Source organism: Apteryx mantelli, chromosome 1, assembly GCF_036417845.1.
Source record: "Apteryx mantelli isolate bAptMan1 chromosome 1, bAptMan1.hap1, whole genome shotgun sequence".
Lineage (NCBI taxonomy): Eukaryota > Metazoa > Chordata > Aves > Apterygiformes > Apterygidae > Apteryx > Apteryx mantelli.
This window is the reverse complement of record NC_089978.1, coordinates 215,666,605-215,685,628: the sequence shown is the minus strand read 5'-3', so window position 1 is coordinate 215,685,628 and position 19,024 is coordinate 215,666,605. Positions and strand designations below refer to the sequence as shown.

The 19,024-nt window shown below is 39.1% G+C and overlaps 1 protein-coding gene across 5 annotated transcripts; it reads left to right on the top strand.

Moving 5' to 3' along the window:
- The first annotated feature begins 1,838 nt into the window (after positions 1 to 1,838).
- Positions 1,839 to 17,948, top strand: SEC61A2 (SEC61 translocon subunit alpha 2). 5 transcript variants are annotated; one of them, XM_067317214.1, is made up of 12 exons: positions 1,839 to 1,916; positions 2,956 to 3,023; positions 6,879 to 6,944; positions 8,448 to 8,526; positions 11,895 to 12,026; positions 12,176 to 12,285; positions 12,922 to 13,075; positions 14,082 to 14,242; positions 15,286 to 15,483; positions 15,707 to 15,898; positions 16,055 to 16,131; positions 16,851 to 17,948. In XM_067317214.1, the coding sequence occupies exons 1-12, from the start codon at positions 1,910 to 1,912 to the stop codon at positions 17,035 to 17,037; spliced, it is 1,431 nt and encodes a 476-aa protein (XP_067173315.1). In that variant the 5' UTR covers positions 1,839 to 1,909; the 3' UTR covers positions 17,038 to 17,948. The 5 variants fall into 5 exon arrangements, with proteins under 5 accessions (XP_067173315.1, XP_067173322.1, XP_067173310.1 ...); XM_067317221.1 differs by lacking the exons at positions 1,839 to 1,916; positions 8,448 to 8,526 and adding an exon at positions 2,032 to 2,106; XM_067317209.1 differs by lacking the exons at positions 1,839 to 1,916; positions 2,956 to 3,023 and adding an exon at positions 4,208 to 4,370.
- Positions 17,949 to 19,024: the final 1,076 nt, after the last annotated feature.

Genomic DNA, 19,024 nt, shown 5'->3' with positions numbered 1-19,024 from the left:
CCCTGCCCTCGCCCCAGCTGCTTCTAGGCTAAACCTTGGACTTTCTCTGGGACTTGTGCCTCTCTGAGGACAACTCATTTCTTTTCAAATAGAAATAAAAAAAGCCCTAATCTAGGGGCACCAAATTCATAACTGATCACTAGTCATCCAGGCTTTCAGTAGGATGGAGAAGCCCTCAGTGATGCCTCTGCCCTGGGCCGACCACCACTCTGCCAAGATGTCCTTGGGGTTTCTCCTCAGTGCCTGTGCAGGGCTTGATGGATTTCAGTTGTCTCTCCCGGGTATTATACTACTGCCCTTTCCCTTCTGCTTCTGGCTTTTTCAACTTAACATGTTTTGAAGAAATGCTAAAAAAAAACCCTTTGTTTGCTTGTTCCTAAGCAACATGAAGTTGGCACCTCTCTGCTGCATCACCTCTGTCAGCTTGCTGGACTTGTTTGGTTCATCCCCCTAACAGTAGAAAATTATGTTATCGAAGTTATTTGAGAGAGCGTGCTTGAATAAACCAAGCTCACCATGAGCAAAAGACCTTTCCCAAAAGAGCCAAGTGAAGTTTAACCAAATCTGGCACTTTCACGTGCAAAGTCCTGGTGTGTTAGGAGGGGACAGGCTGAGGGCGAGATTCAGCTTCGCCTGGGGCAATGGCTCCCAAAAGCTGCTCTGAAGCATGGCTTGTATCTTACCCTAATTAGCTCACGCATTCATACATTAACTTCATCTGACCAGGAAATAACCCTGTAATCTCTCTGCTGTAGTCTGCTGTTTAGCCTAACTTCATTAGGAAATCCATCTCAGTGACATGAAATAAGACTTCTTTCACCTTGCTCTAGCACTTTATGTTTTAAAAGACCTACTTCAATCCATTCTGAATAGCTTTTATCTAATCAAGACATATTCTGGCTAAACTTCTGCTGTGAGCTTTCTGAGGATTTCTGACCGTGTTCCCCAGGCAGAAGACTCTTTCAGGAGGAAATCACCTTTCCCGAGAATACCTGGAGCAGGCAGATCTGGCTCTCCCTGCCCGGGTGCTGAAGCGCTTTGGCAGTGCTGGGACTACTTGTCCTCCCAGGGGCAGGATGAGCCCCTCAGGCTCTGCTTGGGTACCCAGTCCCCTCCTGAAATGCTGGCGAGCAAAGGAGGCTCCTGGGCTTCTGGTGGATCACTGGTGCAGCTTCTGGTGTGGGACACCTGTAAGCTGGCTCACGCAGTGTCTCGGGCAGCAAGGCGTCCTGTGGCACAAACGGTGACTCTGCAAATCTGCGTGCTTTACCACAAAAATAGAACGGCTGACTGAATAATTGAAAAAGCAGGGGGAAGGTCTGGAGCAGAAAACAAAGGAGACAGGAAACAGAGACCTGCAGAACCTGCAGCACTTCTGAAGGAGTCAAAGCAAACGATGTAGCTGCTTTAAAAGCGTTACAGAAATGAGCGCGCCCCGCCCCCCCGGCTTCGCCCCGCCCCGCCCGGCATACGCCCCGCCAGGTATACGCCCCGCCCCCGGCTTCGCCCCGCCCCAGCGCCGGGCACGGCGGGGCCTTTGGGTCCTTAGGCGCTTTAGGCGCCCGGGGACCGCCTGACCCGCCCGGCAGCAGCGATCCCCTCCCCTCCGCGGGCCCTGCTCCCGCCGCTCGGCGGAGGGGGGCGGGGTGGCGCTCCGGTGCCGTTCGTGGCCGCCATGTCTCTTTTCCCCGTGGCGTGGGCAGCGTCCTCCCCTCAGGGAGGCATAGCCGTCCGCGGCGGCGCCTGCGCGCGAGGAGGAGCGCGGGTGGGTCCTGCGTCCGGCGTCACGTGAGGACGCCGGCCGGCGGCGGCGGCGGCGGCGGCAGAGGAGGGAGCGCGTCGCGTCGCGCCGCGCGCGGGGGGCGGGAGCGGCGGTTGGAGCGGCCGGGACAGGCGCCCGCCCGCCGCCATGGGCAGTGAGTACGGCCCGGGGCCGGGCCCGGGGGCAGAGCCAGAGCCAGAGCCGCGGGCGAGGGAGGCGCTGCCCGGGCGGGCCGGGCTCCTCTTCCCGGGGGGCACCGCTCGGTGGGGCCGGTCTCTCTCCCGGCCTGAATCTCCTTCGTTAAAAGGCCGCTTCCTGCGGGGCGAGGCGCATCTGCTGAGGAGGTCTGCGAGGGGGTGGAATGGATGGATAAAGGAGACGTGCGGCCGGGCAGAGTGCAGTATATAAGAATAAAAATGACACTTCCACACACACTGTAGTTAACTCCGTTTGCAGTGCAGCGGACGCGTTTTTCTGAAGAGGGACTGACGAGTGATTTCTGTGGCCGTCCCTGTCTTTTGGGGCTGGGGATAACGTGCGAGTACCGACCGCCAAAAAAACCCCCAATGTTTCAGGATTTTTTTCTGTAGAAGAGCTCAAGGTATTGAGCTCTTGGGTGTTTTTAAAGGAGAGCTTGTGAAGAGGGATGCATCAAAAGTTGAAGTAAATACCACAGAGTTCTGATCAGATTAATTGCTGCAGTGATTTGAACCAGGATTTCTAATTTTTCTTTATTTTAGAGATTTAGTTCTTCTGGCAAAACACAAGATGTCAGTCTGTGTGGGTACTCTTTGATGTCAGCATGCTTTGTTTTTGCATTAAACTAGCACAGAATGATACTAGGTCAGTTATTTTTAGATGGAATATAATTTAGTTCACTTCTGGTGATACGTGCAGTGCTGCTTCTCATCCAAAATGATGCTAAACCAGCCTTGGGGGGGGAAAAAAGGGGACAAATCACTATCTGACGTTAAAAACAGTTTTGCCCTGTTTTGATCTGGTTTAAAAAGAGGGCATCAATTTTCAGGCATCGAATTAAGTGAATTCTATTTCATTAACACCTATCAGGTGTTTTTTATTTATGTTTTATTTTCTCTCTTGTGAAGTTAAATAAAATTTTATGGAATTTTATGGATGTATGCAAGTTCATTAATATTTCTCCTCTTTTCTTTTCTTTTTTTTTTTTTGAACAGTTAAATTTTTAGAAGTTATTAAACCATTCTGTGCAGTTTTACCTGAAATCCAGAAACCAGAAAGGAAGGTGAGCACCATATCATATTTTTACTTTTGCTGGTTCACTGGTAAGAAAATGTTGTGATATTTGAGTCCAAACTCCACTGTAAATACAGACATTGGGCCCTACAGTAGGACATATCCTTTTTTGGAGGGAGGGGTGGAGGAATCTATCTTAATGTAAAAGATTACTATGATGATCAGTTTCTTACTCTGGTAAGACAGCTCTGATAGGTTGTTCCAGTGGCAGTTATACTAACTAGTTTTTTTTAAGTGTCATATTCTTAAGCTAAATTTATTTAGTTTCAGCTTCCTATGATTGCATCTGTTTTTATATTCCAGAACAAAGTTTTCAAGCTTTTTTTCCCTGTGGGTACAGCTTTGAGTACTGGTGGCAATTCCAGGCTTTGAGCTGGCTCACCTATTACTTTGAAAAGACTTTTGCCATAATTTAGGAACCACAAATTTAGTTCTTCCTTTCCTACATAATATTTTCTACTCCCATAGCTGTATGTGTCTTTGGTGAAGTTGGAAAGTAATCTGTGAGGTATTTCAGATAATTACTCCCTGTTTACCTACTGTATGTACCGCTTTGTTCTGAAATCAATGAACTAACTTCAGTTAGAGCTGTTCTGTCTGCTCCTTTAGCCCTAGAACCTCCTCACAGTCCTCTCCGCGTTTTCTAGATCAAAATTAATTAATTTCTGTAGATTGGGGTGATACTTGCCCTATCAAAAAATCATTTTTTTATTTCCAAATTTGAGGCTTAAAGAGACTCAAGCAAGCACACGTCACCTAGGTTACAAAAGTGGTAATTAGAATAACAGATGTACCCAATATTCACCATCATGACTAGTATGAACATTCCATAAATGATGAATACTGATTTTTAGTCTTAAAAGAAAATGCATAGCTGAGAGCATGACACCATAGCTTCTCTTCAAGAGAATCCCCTTGTGTTGATGAGGCGTTCTGGAAGGTCACGAATGGCTGCAGAGGTGTTCATGCCAATAACCATAGTGGAGTATGGTGGATTGAGAGGAAAAGATACAGCAAAATCTGCTGGTTATTCCTCTTTGGGGCTGATATTTAAGAAGATAGGGATTTATTCCTTGGCTCTTTGCCCTATCTGTCGTTCCTTGTTGACTTCCAGCATCTTTCCCTCTCAGGACAGGTCTCCAAATAAATGATTTCAGTCAGACCAAGGCATCTTCACAGCAGGAACCTCCAGAGCCAACCCCTATTTGCTATGATTAGGATGCACGTGATTTGTGTGGAAGATACCTTTGTTTCTGCAGCAGTGAACCTTAGTGCAGTCTTCTGGTGCTGGTTTCTGACACGTCTCTGGCTACATCCAGCTATCCCACTATCTCTGGTGAAGTGAATAAGCTAAGACAAATCTATAGATGTTGGTGTTTCTGTAATTCTCAGGGCCATCTGTGGGTTTTCTCTTTGTTTCTCCCTCCTCCCCTTCAATTCGTCAGAGAGGAAGAGAGGTTTGGTCTGTCTGTGTCCTCCATCAGCAGATGAAGGATGCCAAGGAGGTGCTGAGATTCTGCTCCTTGGTCACTTTCTTTTTCACTCTCTAGGTCAGTGACTACTGGTTGTCAGTCCTGTAGGAATTTGAGATGAAAACATGCTCAGGAACATCTTTCCTAGACTGAAGAGCCCTTTGTCTGACCATTTTAAATGATGTTGCTTGCCTGTATATAGCCTCCCGAGTGACCTAGGTCATTCTGTATAACCTGTCCTCTGTATTATCTGTTTTCTTGCAAGCTGTCATTGGTAGCCATCATTAGTAATGGTTTTAGTGGGCTGGTTAAGGCCAGGACAAGAAACAAAAATATCAAAATAGGAAAAACCCCTATTTTCTATAAACTTCTGTTGATTGTTGAATGAAGATAAAGTTTTGTTTCAATTGGGTTCTCACTGAATCCTTTTCCCATTATTTTTGATGACAGAAGTTTTATTTTTTTTGCACTAAGCAGTGTTAGTTTTGTGTTTTGGTTAAGTTCGTTGACAGAAGCAATTGCTACTTTTTGTAGTTACTAGTATTGGTTTGTATTTGCCTTGTATGCACAGACTTCCCTAAGAAATGGAACAGACTGTTCAGAACAGCAAGAAGATGGTGCTTAAGTCACTTGATTTTCACAAATTGTGAGAAAAATGTTGAAGGAATGAGATGTCCAATTGGATCTGATCAGATGATGAACTGTACTGTCTCTGTGCTCGTTATTGTTTGTGGCTGAGTAATCTCGATACCCATTTATATTTTGCTGTTCCTGGCATACGGCTTCAGGGACTGTTCCTTGTGAATGAAGTGTGATTTGGGTGATACGGAATTTCTCTAATGCTTATGTTCACCATAGCTATAGAGAGAGCCAGAGGGGCTGTAGAGCCTAAGAGACTGATACCTCAGAAGCTAAGGTTAATTGTTGTGCTGCAGAGTTAATTCTGTTTAGCATTTTTTGTATTTAAAAGTCTGTACTTAAAATCTGAAGTTTAGAATTCAGACAGCACTTGGTAAAGTGGGTTAGTGCTGTGTAAAATCTAGCATAAGATACAGTTTGGGTTTATTTGCTGCTGTCATTATCTTTTTTTTTTTTTTAACTTTGTACTCTAAGTATTTTTATCATCTGGCCTCTTTTAAAAGAGTGAGGCTGTATCAGTAAATACATTAAATTACTGAGATGTTTTGCTTCTAAGTATGTGCTTTTAATTATAAAGATACAAACTATTTATTTTCCTGGGCTATCTTAAGAAGTTGCACTGCTGCGTCAGTTCTTATCTTGTCATTTGAGGATGTTCAGGACCTATGAAACGAGGCACTAATCTTTTTTCTTGTTACTTCTCTGCAGGCAGATTCAGTGGCTGGAGGCAGAAAGCTAGTACTTCTGCTGTTTCTATCTTACGTGTTAGTTCATGTCACATTTTAGTAACTGCTGAGCTCTTGGCTACAGTGAACACACTTTTCCCAGTGTATGGGATAACCCTGTGGAGGAGAGGCGCGAGCTTGAACATAACACTGATCTTAGCTCTCTTGGTCTCTTCAAGTGTGTTTCCTTCCGTCTCAGGCTTTGAGTATTCTCCTGATTAGAAAATAGATTTCTATTCTTGCACCTGGAACTAGTTACAGTATTCTGTCTCAACTGTTCTGACCCTGAGATTCTCTTCCATATATTAGTGACTGATGATCATTGATCTGACAGTCTTTTAAAAGTAATATGCGATTTACATAGCTAGAAATATTTTGGAAGAAAAAGGTTTAAAAATTACTTTGCAATTTGTGTCCATGAACATCATGGTGAATTTAAGCTTCCTCTTAACTTCATTCTAAATATTTCAAATTACTATTCAAAACTCATGGTTCTTCTGGTTCTTTTATCACTTGCCTTCACTGCAGTTAAATCTCTTTCAACACTTTATAGTACTTTAGTCTAATAACTTCCAGCATTACAAAATAATGGCTCCAATCTGTTGAAACCAAGAGTTAGAATCACTGAAGATAAGATTTTTCTTTTTTTGAATTAATCTTTCAAGTTTGTTCTGGTTTGTCTGTATTTGTAGCTCACGGTGGTGTTTTTCTATAAATACTCACTTTGTTAGATTATTATAGATAAAATATGTTTTAATAACTCAATGTCAGGTGCACTGCTAGATCTCCTATAAGTTTTCTTTGACTACACAGAAGCTCCATGAGTGTCTCTCTGTATAAGATCTGAAAATCTTATTAAAAATAACTTGTAATGAGAAATGATGCTTTCTGGTTTAATATGTTCACCTTTAATTCTGAATGATGTAACATTTAGTACTAATATGGTAGTAGAGTGAAAATTATAGATAAAATGAACCCATTAATCGCTATCTACATTCTGGTCCTTAGATCCAGTTCAGAGAGAAGGTACTATGGACGGCTATCACACTCTTCATTTTCTTAGTATGCTGCCAGGTAGGTACTGATATTTTTTGTGTGTTACAGAGAGGATACATTCTGTGCATATAAAACATGCAAAATGTGTCTATAAAATATGCTCTGTGTATATAAATATTTGCTAAAAGTGTGAGAAATTCTTGTTTTATGTTGACCTAACAGTTTCAGTTATATAGTGTTAGCAGTGACAAGTTTGAAAATGAAGTAGAAGCGAGTGCTTTTACTTGATTCCTCTTGAACAAGCTCATGTGTTGTAAAGGTGGCAGGAAGATGTTTTTCTGAAGTATTTAAGTTGACATTTAGAACATGATCTTTGTGAAAGTACTGACAAATGTTAGCTAAAACCCCCCAAAATACAGATCTTTGTAAAGATTTCCATAATCTTTATTACTCATAGTTGCAAGAGTTCCTAGAACCTGTACTTGGGTTATAAATGGATAGTATTGTTTTTTAAAGAGTACTTACATATTGCACAAAATTAATATCTATATATTACTTGATTTTTTTTTTAAAGAACATTTAGTCCTCTTAGATCATTTAAAAAGAACCTTGTATCTCCAGAATCAACCTTTTAGTTTATATTTATTAACTTGAATTTACACTTTATAGTCAGACTCTGGAGCAGTAGTTTAAGAATTTTGATGTTTAGAACAGTGAATGGCTATTGAAAGGCTAAAAAGCAGCTCTCGTACATACCTGTTTTTGTGTATCTGGAGATAGAAGAACGTGTATTTTATTTGTGTTTCCTAGCTGCTGGATCTATGCATAGTTAAGACTTTGAATCTATATGAAAGATTATAGTAGGTGAATAGGAAATCAGATAGTGCAGACTAGAGTGCCGTAATCTAGAAAAACATAGATTTTGGATTGCCTGCACTCCCAGTATGCCGTTTTCCTAATTAAGAAGACTTTAGAAGCTTAGAAAGATACATACATTGAAGTTTATGCTACATCTTTAATTTGTGTTGAAAAGAAATGTTTAGAACCATTAAAATTTAATGCTTTTTTCTGTCTTCTTAAAAATGCTTTGTTACTCTCTGCTTTATTTTTCTAAAACTCAAAATTGCTACAGAAATGTTGGTGAAATAAATAACGGTCTATTGTATAAAGTTTTTAGGGTCTTAATGATTTGTGGTAGCTAACCTATTTATTTTATGCTTTTTCTGTTTTCTTTAGGGGTTTGTATTACTCCCTAGCTGCATCTGACAGGCATTCACATCTTCACCTTTAGTAATCTGGCTAATGTGCTTTGAATCTCCTTTGTAGAGATTTCTGCTTTTTTCCATAGAGGAATCTTAGGTTCCGTAGTTTAGACCTCTGAGTCTGGAGTCCCCCAGTTGGAGGATTAAAATAGATGGTGTCAGTATCTATGTTAGTGTATATTCTGGTTTAATTAAGAAAAAAAAAGTTGGAATAAATTATCCTAAACAGTATAACAGTTGAGTCATTACAGGTTTAGGTTCTTGGATTAAGGCAAGCTGTCTTTGTATATATGCTTAATACCGCTGTGTGCTTGAACAGATACCTTTGTTTGGAATCATGTCATCAGACTCTGCAGATCCTTTCTATTGGATGCGAGTCATTCTTGCATCAAACAGAGGTTAGTAGATCAGTTCTTTCTTCTCTGTTTTGCATGAGCATAAACAGACTGGAATAAAAATCGTTGGCTGTTAAATTGATCTTGAAGTATTAAATGTCGTACACCCAGATGTCTTGTTGAAACACTTCGTAAAGTGCTTACCACAGGTGTAATGCTTTGTGTTCATAAATGACTGATATCTGAGGAATACTTTATCTTAGGAACGGGATCTTCTTTGACGTGTAAATGAGATTCATTTTAATTCTCAACTTTAGGGCTAATTCTGTTTCAAACTGTAGAGCCATCTTTTTCTGATTAATATGTGGGACAGTGTCTTCCTCTCACCCCAACTAACGAACAGCAGTAGCGTGCACTGTGAGAGCCTCGACTAGAAAACACCTTGCACTTGCTGGTCAATTATGCCTCATAATATTTTGGCAATGTTATGGGTGAGTAATTTTACAGGTGGGAAAGCTAAGGGCAGAGGTGTTCGGTCTTACAGTTTACCTTTAGCGAGATCAAACTAACTTATTTAAAAATAGACAACTGGACCCCAACCAAATTTATAAGAACTTTTGTACTAATGCTAGAAGTCTAAAGCTAAGATGGGTGACCTAGCATGCGTGGCTTTAAATGAGAATGCTGACCTCATCTGTGTCTTAGAAAATTGTTTGGAAGCAAGAAAATCAGTGACAGCCTCTAATGTGAAAGTACAAATTATTTAGGAACGGCAGAGTGGGTCATACTGGTAAGGTAATATATTCAGGTAAATAATTTAGCTGTTTCAAACTTTATTGCAGAATTGGTATATAAAAATTCTGTGTCTCAATAGTAGCATGTGATACGAAATATACTATCCATTATGCAACCAGAATGGGGATAGTGGCCAAGAAAAGACTAGAAAGGCTGTGAAGGTAACAGAAAAGGGGAGTGGGAAAGTTAATTTACACCTAAATTGACTGAGTAGATGTCATGATAGGATGTGAAATGAAGACTAATATTTCTGATATACTAATTTTCTTGCTTGTTGGAAAAGTAGAGATTCCCTTGAGAGACGACACATTTGATTCGGTACTGAGCAGTATGTAGACTCTGAGATGCAAGTAAGAAAGAACCAGAATATGATCATGATTTTAATGTTTTCACATTTTACATTGTGATAAGAAAAGAAAAAAATCAATGCGATCATACTTTAAAAAAAAAAAAAAAAAACCTTTAAATGAGGAATTTGGTAGTTGAAATGAAAAGAAGACTCCAGACAGGAGGGGAGGTGCTTAAAAACACTGGACTTTAAATTACTTATCAAAGACTCTTCAGGAAATTAAACTGTTGTGGGATAAGAGGGAAGACCTGCTAACGGATTAAGAACTGTTGAAAGGATACAAAGAAATGTCTGTATAAATCCATAGGGTGCCACAAATTGAATATTGCATGCAGTTCTAATCTACCATCCCACGAAGGACATAGTGGATCTAGAAAACACTCAGGAAAAGACAACAGGGCAAATCTAAGGTAGGAGTTAATGTATAGAAAGAGATCCTAAATAAATAAGGTTTCTTCATCATATAATGTGTTATGTCCCAAATGTCTTTGAAATCTTGATCTCTGGGAAAAAAAGTGAATGTGGATGGATAATCACTTTTTCTCATAGTATAACGAGGAAGGGGCAGCCAGTGTGATTATTAAGCAGCAGATCTAACACAGAATAGTGGCAGAAGTCACAAGATGCAGCTTCTGAGTAAGTTATTAATATATGGGGAAAAGGGACAGAGTGACACTTCCCCCGAAGAAGGGGCCCTGTTCAGAGGTGGACTGTGAGGATACATAAGCTTCTAGTCTGATCAGCTATGAATATCCTTTTTCTACTTCTTGATCTTCCACAGGACCCTTCAGGCCTTGCTTCCCATGTCACTAATTCTCCAGCTTGCAGTGGCTAAATACTTTTTTGTTCATAATTTTGCTGATAAATTTATGATAGATCACAAATATGCTACAAGTAAGAGCAGAGTTATGCTTAAGTATTCAGAGTTCAAAATAATTGTAAGCTGATTCTCATCTAATTCTTCCTGGTGGGTACTGCAATGTATTTCTTCTGAAGTTATGTCCCTTGAGTGAACATGTAAAAGATGGTTAAAACGTAATTTGATTTGGCTTAATTTAATATTAAACTTTTGAAATGTGTCCTCACACAAACTTTTTTTTTCTTAGATTTAAAGTTCCAGCTTGGGAAATGTTGGAAAGATTGATCACTTACTAGTTTAGCTTCTTAACTTTCACCCACATTTTCAGTATTTTGTTTTTCTAAAATTGCAACATCTTCAGACAGAAGAGATTTTTCTCTAATTTACTGAAGGATAAATTAAGTTTCAAAAGTGATCTTTTTTTGTAACACTGTTGCACTAAAAAGATCAGGCGGAGGAATGTTTCTGTATTAAGGTGGGAGAGTATTTTATTCAGGCAGAAGATGGGCTTTTTCTCCCTGGTTTTAGTTGCTTTGAGTAGCGATTCTGTTCTGCTTCCATAACACTTTATAATATAACTGCAGGAGATATCAGTACTTGAACAAGATCTTGCTGGGAATATATCTGAATTATAGTATTTGGTGGTAGTGCTGGTGTTGTAGGTGTGACAGTCTGAGGATGCAGGCAAAATGAATTCTGCTCCACATAGGTGAAGTATGTGGGGGAAAAAACAGGCAGATTTTCTGGTACATGAGCACATGCTGCAGAAGTAGTGTTTTATGAAGTCGTACCTTCCTGATTAAGTTGTATACCACTGGAAGGTTGATACCTAGGTGACATTATGCCAGTCAGTAGGATGTCAGAGTAGAGCATCTTAATGACATGCTTTTTTTTTGTTAAGGATTGGTTTAATCCTAAACTCCTATGCTTTTAACTAGAGGCAGTGATTCTGAGAGTGGCATATCAGCTACTGTGGATCTGCAACACCTTTCTTGTGATCTTCACAGCTAAACTTTGAAAATGTGATGGTTGCAGTTGAAGCGGTGACAGAGTAGACAACCAGTGAGAAGGCTTTTTCCAGTGAAAGCTTCCTTGATGTGATATATCAAAAAGCTAGCTATGTAACTTGCTTAGCTTCAATGTGCGTCAAACTTCAGTGTTAGCACAGTTTCACAAAAATATTTAAAGTGAAAGGCTATATATATTTCTCATGCTGCCTTCAAAATCACAGATTTTAACACAGTACCCTTCGTGTGAGGAGAGGATTTTTTTTTTGATTATCCCAGTATTTGAATATACATGTTTGAAGGGTTATGAAAAATGTTCTCTGTAGGTCAGAAACCTTTCAACAGGCCTAATATCCTCAGTGTGTAATCCCTTAGGAGAGATTCTTGAATTGCAATTGTATTAATTTTTCTTCCTGTTCAGGTACGTTGATGGAATTAGGTATTTCACCGATTGTGACATCTGGTTTGATAATGCAGCTGCTAGCTGGAGCAAAAATCATTGAAGTTGGTGATACTCCGAAAGACAGAGCCTTGTTCAATGGAGCCCAGAAATGTAAGCAGTGTTCTGGTTAAAATTAATAAGCATATTTTTATTCTTGGGAAAGCAGCCTGCTGAAGTAAAATACTAGATGTGAGATTTCTTTATTATTTAGGTGAATTCAGAAGATATTTTTAAAGGATTTGCTTTCTCTCTTGTTTTAGTATTTGGGATGATTATTACCATTGGGCAAGCCATTGTGTATGTTATGACTGGAATGTATGGAGATCCTGCTGAAATGGGTGCTGGAATTTGTCTTCTTATTATAATTCAGGTTCGTAATGAGCTATTTTGTGTGTAACTGGGACTGGTTAGCTACAGTATAGCTGGAGGGGGAAAAAAAAACCCAACTTGTATCTTTCCATGTCTGGTTGGCTTTTATTTATTTGATTATTTTTAATACTCTGAAGCATCATCCTTTCTCTCTATTTATAAATACGTATGAGAAATTCTAAATCTTTCGTAAGGGAGGAGAAAGTTGAGATAATTAATATCACAAATGTTTCAGATCGGAGTGGCTGTTTGATTCCAAATACAGGAATTAATAGACTTTGAAAGCACCTGCTAATATTAAGTACCACAGAGGACTTGTGATTAAAGGGTGCAGATGCAGCTTTGAGACATTATCCTGTAGGGCAAAGCAGTAAATGCACAGACTTAAATACTTTTTTTGAAGAAAGCATTTACTGAGTAACTGTTTGTTTGCTAGCATCAGCATTGAAGTCACAGAAATTATTGCAAGGTGAGATGTAGCCATGTGTACGTGAGAGGGCAAGAGTACTCTTTAGCGATACTTAGATTAAATGCCTAATGATCAGTCTCTCCAATATCATGAAAACACTGAAGCAGGGAATTAATTCTTGACTTGATTTATTCTTGTTTCTGCTCAGTCTTGTTTCTTCTCCCCCAGCTGTTTGTTGCTGGTTTGATTGTGCTGCTGTTAGATGAGTTGCTACAGAAAGGTTACGGCTTGGGATCTGGTATTTCCCTGTTTATTGCTACCAACATCTGTGAAACCATCGTCTGGAAGGCTTTTAGTCCCACTACCATTAACACTGGCAGAGGTACGTGTGCTGTTACAATTAGTTACAGCATGTTTCGGTGGATGTATACGACACATAAAGTTTATCAGATATTTATCGGATGCTTATCAAAAAAGTTATTTTAATGTGCGACAATCAGCCCTTAAAATCAGTTGTCTAACACTGAAGGTGAAAATGTCGTCCGACTTAATAGAATAACTACCTGAAGATTAATAAGCCATACACTCGCCTTTGACTTGATTTGCAGTAGTTAAAATGGAAACAACAGCCCCTTGGCTGAAGATTTTTGCAATTCCATCTTATTTTAGCATAATTTAGAAATTTTCTATTCCTGATATTAGATTAGATATTAGATTCTGTTTGTTTAGGAGAGTTTTTTATGATCCAACTGTTGTCTGTGACTACAGGATACTTCTATAGCTAGTGCCTCCAAATTACTCTAAGCCTCTTTGATATGTCAGAGAGTACCATCTCTCGGTTTCTCGGCCATTCTTTGACAATATCTGGTTGTCTTGAGACCATGGACATACCAAATTAAGATACAACCTGTACCTGCATCAAAAAGTTTAGTAGTTTAATGTGTATATTTGAAATCCTGAGCCCTGTTTTTCCTTTGCTTTAATTTTCATCTCTGATTTCTAGCACTTTTGTTTATTGTGCTTTATTACTTTTCTGTAGGTACTTTTCTTCTCTTTTATCATTTTTACTTTCTGTCTTCCCCATGCCCCCAGAAAATAAAAGAAAAAGAGTGTGTTTTTTCCATGTGTGTGAGAATTCTAGTTTTTTTATCAGTAATAGTATTTGATAGATGATTCTAAATTCTACAAACTAAATGCTAAATTCTACAAAAAAGAGACTCCTAGGTTGTGATATATTTGTTGTAACAGGATTTCTGTCTTATTATATCTGATTATATATGTGTGTAATTTTTAAAACTGTAAATTAAAGCCAGATCTTTAAACTAAAACAGAATCATATCTTCCTTTTGGAAGTCTTAAATTTCTTTTACTTTTGTTGCTGTATGCAGGAACGGAGTTTGAGGGCGCTGTGATCGCATTGTTCCATCTTCTGGCTACACGAACTGACAAAGTCCGGGCGTTGCGGGAGGCCTTCTACCGACAGAATTTGCCCAATCTCATGAATCTGATTGCTACAGTATTTGTGTTTGCAGTAGTTATATATTTCCAGGTAAAATGAAAAATTCCTCGTAGCAGGGCTGAAATAGCTTATGAAGTGCATGGACTCTAGATGCTGCATTCATCGAGCAAAAAATTATTGCAAAAGTTGAACTAGAATAACTGAAGTACCCTAGCTTTGAGTAAGGAACTTTCTTCATTCCTTTTTTTTTTTTCTTTCAATACTGTTACTTCAGTAACATAACTCTGTGACAGTACAGCTGTTAAAATTTTGTAGCCAGAAGGACTTTTACTCAGGTAGTGATGTAATCTCACAAGAGCATCTGTTATGGGACACACCCACTATGAGTCTATTTTTATTAAAACTGGCTTCTGGGACTGCAGTGTGTTTATTATAGAAATAATATACTTGAATATTCATAGTTAAGAATACTTTCGGACAGAGCTAGAGAACCTTGCTTCTTTGGGGTCTGCATGATATAGATTTGTTCTGGAGAGCAACAGTGCAGTTAATGCGTAGTTTTTTCTCTTATTTTTTCTCTAAATATTCAGCCCTTTGTTTTTAAATTTGAGTATATGTTAAAAATGGATGCTAAAGGAGATCCATATGGTGTTTTTTTTTTTTTTTAAATGTCATTTTTTAAAAAAGCTTTTGGGACTGAGTGCTGGCAAAAAATTGGAATTCTCTGTTTTTTAAATGAGGCTTTTCTTGGGCCTACTCAGATAGAAATCTAACCCCTAAAACAGAAGGCCGGGCTTACAAATACTGAAATCTGCTGATATTGACTAGTTAAAAGCCCTTAAAGGTTTTTATCAAGCCCTATGCTACAAAGTAAATGTATTTTAGAGGAGTACCATTAAGCAGAAGAGAGATGATGTTTATGTAAAAAGAATGTAATACAACCAAGCAGTAATACTTAGAAATCTGTAAAATCTGTAATCCCGATTGTAGCAGAGGCCTTTGGGCTTTACTGTTCCATACCTTGCACTCCTTATTTATCTAGCAAAAACTGTCTTCAGGAATAGCTTTTAAGCATGCTAGGAGAACCTTCTGTTTTAGAAATAAACTTGGTGCATTTGTGTTCTTTCCCTTAGGGATTTCGTGTTGATTTACCTATCAAGTCTGCACGATACCGTGGACAATACAGTAGCTATCCTATCAAGCTCTTTTATACCTCCAACATTCCCATCATTCTGCAGTCTGCCTTAGTTTCAAACCTCTATGTTATTTCCCAGATGTTGTCTGTTCGTTTTAGTGGCAACTTCTTGGTAAACTTATTAGGACAGTGGGCGGTAAGTATTTTACCACTTTTTATATAAATACATATATATTTATATACGACTTTGTTTTAAAACTTTTGATATTTAACCAGTAGAAAACTGAAAAACTTACTTTTTAACACTCATATGTAGATGCTGTTTTAAACATTGCAGAGGAATTCCTCCATAAATGTAGGATAGGAATGTGAGACATCTGTGAGAAATAACGAATTGCCTTTTTCTTCCCCTTTCATAGGATGTCAGTGGTGGTGGCCCTGCTCGGTCTTATCCTGTTGGTGGCCTCTGCTACTATTTGTCCCCCCCAGAATCCATGGGTGCAATATTTGAGGATCCTGTCCATGTAATAGTTTACATAATTTTTATGCTGGGATCCTGTGCATTCTTCTCAAAAACTTGGATTGAGGTGTCTGGATCATCAGCAAAAGATGTAGGTGTTCTGGTGAATGTGCCTAATTATTATGTGTTCAGATGTTGCCTCTAATTTAGAACTGACTAGTTTCTAACTGATCACAGTTATTACTCTGACTAAATATCAGCTGATTATGAAACACTGCAGTAGTTTCAAAAAATTATGTTTCTGCAGGTTGCCAAGCAACTCAAAGAACAACAAATGGTGATGAGAGGCCACAGGGATACCTCAATGGTTCATGAGCTCAACAGGTAAGAAAATTCTAGCTTCCCACAGTGCTGCTGTACTGGGTGGTTAAGAGTTGGACTGGGGAGGTGTGAACTAGAGCAGATACTCTCTGAAAAATTGGACTCTTGTTTCCACTGCAAATCTCAAGATTTTTCCCATTCAACTGTCTGCCTTCCTGGTGGGGTGAAAGATGTTTATAGCAGTAATTAAGAGATTATCCTACGGTGTCTTTTGTTTCAGCAGAAGATAATGCAGAAATTTGGGATGAATCTCTTCCATGTTTGTAAAAGGAAGATACCTTGATTTTTACAGGTGCTTAATTTACTATTGCTGAACTAAGAAGATACTACAATAGTGGTGTTCTCTGCAATATGTAAAGCCTGCAGATCTATATGGAAAGGCAGATTTATCACTACATTTATACAGCATTTCAATGTCAAAGCAGTTGTTCTTGGTCCTGTGGAGGTTATATACCATGTGTATATACAAAATTATTATACTATTAATTAAAAAACTTTGCCAGTGTTTAACAATTCACATAGCTTTTTTATCAGTGAATATTTATTTTAGTTTCTACTTTGTGTACATACAGCTTAGAAGATTGTAAGAGTTTATGGCAGAGTTGCTGCTGCAGCTCAGAAGTTCTCTAAATACATTGACTGTTTTTTTTTTTTTCAGTAGTAGATGTATCGCTAGGCCCTTGGATGAAGAGGAATGATTATGAATGCATTTTTTGTTACAGGTATATCCCTACAGCGGCTGCATTTGGTGGTTTGTGCATTGGTGCCCTTTCAGTATTAGCTGACTTCCTTGGAGCCATCGGGTCAGGCACTGGCATTCTGCTTGCAGTCACCATTATCTATCAGTATTTTGAAATCTTTGTAAAAGAACAGGCTGAAGTTGGAGGAGTAGGTGCACTATTTTTCTAGATGTCCAAATATTTCATGGTTTGTGTGAAAGGGAAAGTATTTTGACAACATGCATCATTTAGTCCAATAATGCTATTTTCTTTTTACTTGTTTTAAAGTGCTACATGTCCCATTATTATAATGGGCATTGAGCAATGCCTGTGTGCAGCATCAGTACCAGCTGCCTTAAGAATAAAGTTTACATTATCTTGTTTAAGTATATCTAGTGTTGCCTGTAATGCTGGAAACCAATTCATCTACCTTGCTGTTCAAACACTACAGTGAGATGGTAAAATGTATCAGTTTGATATTGGTAAACATTTTCGCACACAGCATTAAAATGTTAAATTTATTTCCCTGGTCTTAGTAGGAAAAAAAAATCTGAGTTCAGATTGCCACATGCCAGTATTCTTGACAGAATTTATTTGTAGCCTGTATTTTACATGAATTTTTTTATACTTTTTTAACTTGCATTTCCCCACCACTGAACTCAGCCCTTCTTATTCCTTTGCGGTATCTCCACTGAGGCACCTTTCTCTTAGCTCCGAGGGTGGACGAGCAAACATTCTACCCCAGACTGATACTCATCTCACCCGTGAACTGGTTCTGTGGTGGATGGCTGCGTTGCAAGGCCCAGAGCGCTTCCGTTTCTTGCCCTGGGCTTGCTGGGCGGCAGCGTGGTAGCTGCTGTCATGCTGGCAAGTCAGCCCCGTAGTTTTGTTTTAAACATGTACTTGTGATAACTGTGCCACCGAAACTTCATGTCCACTTTGCTTTTGTGATTCTAAAGAACAAGGGCAGATTCCTAAAGCAGTGTTCATAGAAGGCAAAGCAGGGGGGAAGGCAGAGTTCCTGCTGAAAATTTATGTTGCCGCAGTTTACAGCGGCAATGTACCAAGTGTAAACATTAGACAATAAACTTATTTAATTAAGCTCTCTCCTGCGTCTTATCTGTGCAAGATACAATTCATATGTAGTTTCCGATTAACATGCTTTGTTAATGATTAGGTGTGGAAGGCTCCCTTTTTGTTCCTCCTTTCTCTTTCTAGAATATAGTTCTGATAGGCTTTTAGCAGCCCTAATAAAAAAAAATCTCAAGTTTTCTCCCATTAAAATTGTTGCACTTTCTGCTTAGCTGTGGGCAAAGGCTTTTTCTCTTTGATTTCTCACTTTGATCTTTTCTGTCTTTTCTCACATTTAAGTTGAAAGTAACCTTGTGTTGTTACTTACGCAGGTAGAATCTTGGGCAAGATTCCTACTTCATTTCTTAGGTAGGAAAATCTTGCTAATTATGCTTGCTAATCCAACTTATATCAGAGGCAAGTCTTTGATACTAGCATGTGCTTATTATGACTCAGATACGAACCTTTAAGCTGTGGTGGTTGTATGCAGAATTAGTATATTGGCACACAGTCAGACTGCTTCTGCAGGTTTGTTTGGCAAAATCACCGAGAGGTGATTAGATTAAAATAAGGGACTAGTTCTGTGGAAATGTTGCAGGGAGAGGGAGAACTGTAAGGCTGTGCTATCTCAGGGCGCATTAAGTAAGCTCGTACCTTAAACAGCATCGGTTAATTGGGTCCTGCACCATTTCGGTTTGCACCAGCGGATATTTTGTCGTCGTCATCATCAGAGTCTCTATTTTCTTAGATCAAACAATACCTGGATCAGACAAACCAGTTTTCTGTCCAGCTAGTTTAGTTAGGGCTGGGGGAATGAAGCAACATCTTCAGGTCTAAATCATAAAAGAAAGTGCCTGAAACTGCAATTTCAAACAGTGTATTCAGAATACACAGATTGTGTCCTTGTGCAGCTTTTGCTGCTCCCATTGCAGAAAATTACATGTAGTTGTTTAAATAAGCTGCTTGTGCATGTGGACTATATTGATATCTGAATTCAAGTTGGTGTTAAGTAGATAAGCTATCATCTTCCTTGTTTTGAATAGGTGTTACAACACCAACTACACTCACTTAAGTGTCTTTTATATCCTGAACTGTAAGTGTAGTGA